At 63.3% G+C, this 3763-nt stretch overlaps 1 protein-coding gene across 1 annotated transcript; it reads left to right on the top strand.

The window, feature by feature from the left end:
• Positions 1–599: 599 nt before the first annotated feature.
• LOC135184712 (golgin subfamily A member 6-like protein 2) lies at positions 600–2511 on the top strand. Its single transcript, XM_064160726.1, has 4 exons — positions 600–608; positions 1526–1591; positions 1793–2161; positions 2251–2511. The coding sequence occupies exons 1-4, from the start codon at positions 600–602 to the stop codon at positions 2509–2511; spliced, it is 705 nt and encodes a 234-aa protein (XP_064016796.1).
• The last annotated feature ends 1252 nt before the right edge of the window (positions 2512–3763 follow it).

Genomic DNA, 3763 nt, shown 5'->3' with positions numbered 1-3763 from the left:
TGCTGTTGGACTCAATCCCCTGTTCCAGCTCATCAATAAGGACAGTGAAGAGGACCAGACCCAGCACTGATCCCTGGGGCACCCCACCAGGTATTTAGGGGCACCAGCAGGTTTCTAAGCCTGGCTGCACCTCGATGGGTTTGGGCAAACCCAGCCTGGACATTCAGAGCACTGAGATAAAAGACACTTCAGTGGCTTCAGCACCTTCTGCACCAGAGCAGTAGCAAACAGTCAGCACCAGGCCAGGGGGATGCAAGAGCCTGAGAAACCAGAGAGGAGCAAGGCAGGGAAAGGAAAGGCAAAGCTCTCTCATGAGGGGCACAGCAAAACTTCAAGCACAAGAAGCAGCAGAAGAAAAGAAGGGGAAAGAGAAATCCCAAGCAGAGGAAAGGGGCAGAGGGGATCAGAGAAATGCAAAACCAACCCACAAAGGAGACAGCCAAAACACCACCCCAGGGGGGTCAGCCAAAGGCCTCTGCCCTTCCTGGGGCAGCTTAAAAAGGGAGTGGGCAGGGAGGGCAAAGTGGCCCCAGCTGGGGTGGGAGGAGACTCCCCCAGGGCCCAGGGGCTGTGGGGTTAGGGGAGGGGCAAGGGGGAACATGGTGCAGGTGGGGTGGGAAAGGAGAGGGGGTGGTGACAGGAGGGATGTGGAGAGGAAGATGATGGAGGTGTGTGTGGCACGATGGCATCTGCCAGATGTGGAGCTGCATTTCACATCAGTGCTGCACCACTGCTGGGGCAGTGCCCACTGTAGAGCACTCACTCACACGGGGGCTGCTGTCCCCTCCCCCCTTTCTGTCTGTCCCTGATCTCTGCCAGCACAGCACTCAGGTGCTCAGCCTGCAGATCCAAAGGAAGGATCAGGCTGGAGAAGCTCTTGCACAGCTTCTGTGGGACAGGGAGGAAAAGGCACTGGGGAGAACTGAGGTTGGCTTTGACCTGGCTGCCTGGAAAGCAGCCTGTGAAGAGTGAAGCCTTTTCCTTTCCTGGGCTGGAACCAGGGGGCAGAGGCTGAAGCTGTGCAGGGGGAGGTCTGGGATGGATGTGAGGAGGAAGTTCCTGGCAGAGAGAGTGATTGGCACTGGAATGGGCTGCCCAGGGAGGTGGTGGAGTGGCCGTGGCTGGAGGTGTTGCAGCCAAGCCTGGCTGGGGCACTGAGTGCCATGGTCTGGTTGGTTGGGCAGGGCTGGGTGCTAGGCTGGGCTGGAGGAGCTTGGAGCTCTCTGCCAACCTGCTTGGTTCTGTGATGCTAAGGAGATCTCCCATGTGCCACCCTAGCTGGAAGCCTTCTCCCATGTGTCAGGCTGGTTGGGTGCTCTCTGCCTGAGGCTTTGGGGTTTGGTTTGTTTGGTTGCCCACCTGGCTCTTAGCCAAAGCTCTCCCTGCCCAGACCTGGTGGCCTTTGCTTGCTCTGCACTGCTCCTCCTCCTGCCCCCACCCCCGCAGCACCTGAGGCCAATTGCAGTCTCCTCCCCCCCCAGCTGTGGCCACTTTGCCCTCCCTGCTCCCTGCCCCATATAAGCAGAGCAGGAGGAGCCCAGCCCCAAGCTGGGCCCATTGCGGGCCAAGGGAGCCTCTGCCTGGCGTCCAGGTGAGTGCCCGCGGGCGAGCACCGGGTGCGTGGTGGAGGCTTTCAAAGGCCGGGGGGCCTGGCTGGCCCCCCGGCTAGCTAGGGCTACCTTAGGGCTACTGACCAACCGCGACCTCCTCCTTAGCCACGGGTGCTGAGTGTGTGCTGTGGTGGAGGCTGAGCTGTGTCTGGGGGGCTGCGTCCTGGAGGGTTTGCTCCTAGGTTCTGCAGGGGGTGCGGAGACTGCCCCGGAGCAAGGGCTGGGAGCGGAGCCGGAGCCGGGAGCGGGAGCCGGAGCCGGGAGCGGGAGCCGCAGCGAGAGCCGGAGCCGGGAGCGGGAGCCGCAGCGAGAGCCGGAGCCGGGAGCGGGAGCCGCAGCGAGAGCCGGAGCCGGGAGCGGGAGCCGCAGCGAGAGCCGGAGCCGGGAGCGGGAGCCGGAGCCGGGAGCGGGAGCCGCAGCGAGAGCCGGAGCCGGGAGCGGGAGCCGCAGCGAGAGCCGGAGCCGGGAGCGGGAGCCGCAGCGAGAGCCGGAGCCGAGAGCGGGAGCCGCAGCCATTGCCGGAGCCGGGAGCGGACCAGGAGCAGCAGCTGGTAACGTAGAGAGGAGAAGAAAGGCAGCAAAGGCTGCCCGGGGGCCGGCAGAGAGCGGCGGCAGGAGGGCAGGAGCCGCCCGGGGGCAGGCGGAGAGCGGCGGCAGGAGGGCAGGAGCCGCCCGGGGGCAGGCGGAGAGCGGCGGCAGGAGGGCAGGAGCCGCCCGGGGGCAGGCGGAGAGCGGCGGCAGGAGGGCAGGAGCCGCCCGGGGGCAGGCGGAGAGCGGCGGCAGGAGGGCAGGAGCCGCCCGGGGGCAGGCGGAGAGCGGCGGCAGGAGGGCAGGAGCCGCCCGGGGGCAGGCGGAGAGCGGCGGCAGGAGGGCAGGAGCCGCCCGGGGGCAGGAGAAATAGGGGTGGGAGGGTGGCAGGACCTGCCGGGGGAGGCAGCAGGGGTTGCTTGCTCGCTCTAACAGGAGGTTTGTGTTTTGCAGGCCTGGCTGGAGGAGCACAAATGGTGCTGAGCGCTGGCAGGACCCTGGCGGACACCCGCCCAGGCTGTGCCGTGCCCCGGCAGGAGCTTTGCAGCAGCTGCTCTCCGCTGCGGGCTCATTGTCCTGCTGCAAGGAGGCTCTGGTGGAGCTCAGAGCTGCCTTGCAGCGCCTGAAGGAGCTCTCCAGGAAGGAGTCCCTGAGCCTTCTCTCGGGTCCCCTTCAGCTGTTGAAACGAAGCTCTAAGGTGGCCTGGAGCCTTCCCTCCAGGCTGAGCAGCCACAGCTCTCTCAGGCTGCCTTCACAGCAGAGCTTCTCCCACCCTCTGCTCATGTCTGTGGCTTGCTCTGGACCCCTCCAGCAGGTCCCTGTCTCCCTTGTGCTGGGGTGCCCCAGAGCTGGCCCCAGCAGTCCAGGCTGAGGTGTGCCCAAAGCAGAGGGGCAGATGGTTCACAAGCACAGACACCACAGGCTGCCCAGGGCCCTTCCCACACTGCAGCTGCAGGCTTCAGTCAGATCCTTTTAGGATCAGACCTGGGAGACTTGAGGGCTAAGGCACCAGCAGCTCTGTCCTGCATGCCAGGGAAACAAGCACCAAACCAAGTGAGACTTCTCTTAATTGCAGTGGAATTGCCCAAGCCAAGCACTAAGCCACTGAGCATGCAAGTGAGCTGGGTGGCTGCAGGAGCCTGAGTAGCTTCATGAGGCTGCTCCCCTGTGGAAGCATTTTCACTCCCAGTGTTCTCCAAACACCTCATGTGTTTTGCCCAGACCCTTTCCTCTTTGCCCCCAAAGACATTCATGAGGTCAAAGTGAGATCTTTGCCTTCCAGTAAGAACCAAAGAGAAATGCTTTGGTCTGAAAGATCTTGAAGCTTTCCTCTTGGTTTGTTGGCATCAGCTGAGCTGGGCTGAATGCCACATTCCTGGCCAGGTGAGCTGAGTTAAAGGCAGATGTGGATGAGCACAGACAAGTGCCAAGCAGAGGCCTGCTCACAAACTGTGCCCCAGCTGCAAGCATGAAGTGATGCCTCCAATCTGTCTGTCCCCTCCTTGCCTGCTGGCCATGACCCTCACTGCAGTCCCTCTGCCTGCACTGCCTGACAGGGTCAGCAGTGCCAGAGCAGAGCAGCAGCCCCAGGCTGTCAGTGCACACCAATGGCTTGGGCTGCAGCT

The sequence above is a fragment of the Pogoniulus pusillus genome, chromosome 21, assembly GCF_015220805.1.
Source record: "Pogoniulus pusillus isolate bPogPus1 chromosome 21, bPogPus1.pri, whole genome shotgun sequence".
NCBI lineage: Eukaryota > Metazoa > Chordata > Aves > Piciformes > Lybiidae > Pogoniulus > Pogoniulus pusillus.
Note: the sequence above shows the minus strand (reverse complement) of the source record. Positions and strands in the feature narration are given on the sequence as shown.

What these genes read in the sequence shown, in the direction of transcription:
- LOC135184712 (XM_064160726.1), top strand. An exon ending in AGCCTCTGCCTGGCGTCCAG is followed by an intron (nt 1,592 to 1,792) that starts GTGAGTGCCCGC and finishes GTTTGCTCCTAG; the next exon opens with GTTCTGCAGGGGGTGCGGAG. An exon ending in CGGACCAGGAGCAGCAGCTG is followed by an intron (nt 2,162 to 2,250) that starts GTAACGTAGAGA and finishes GCCCGGGGGCAG; the next exon opens with GCGGAGAGCGGCGGCAGGAG.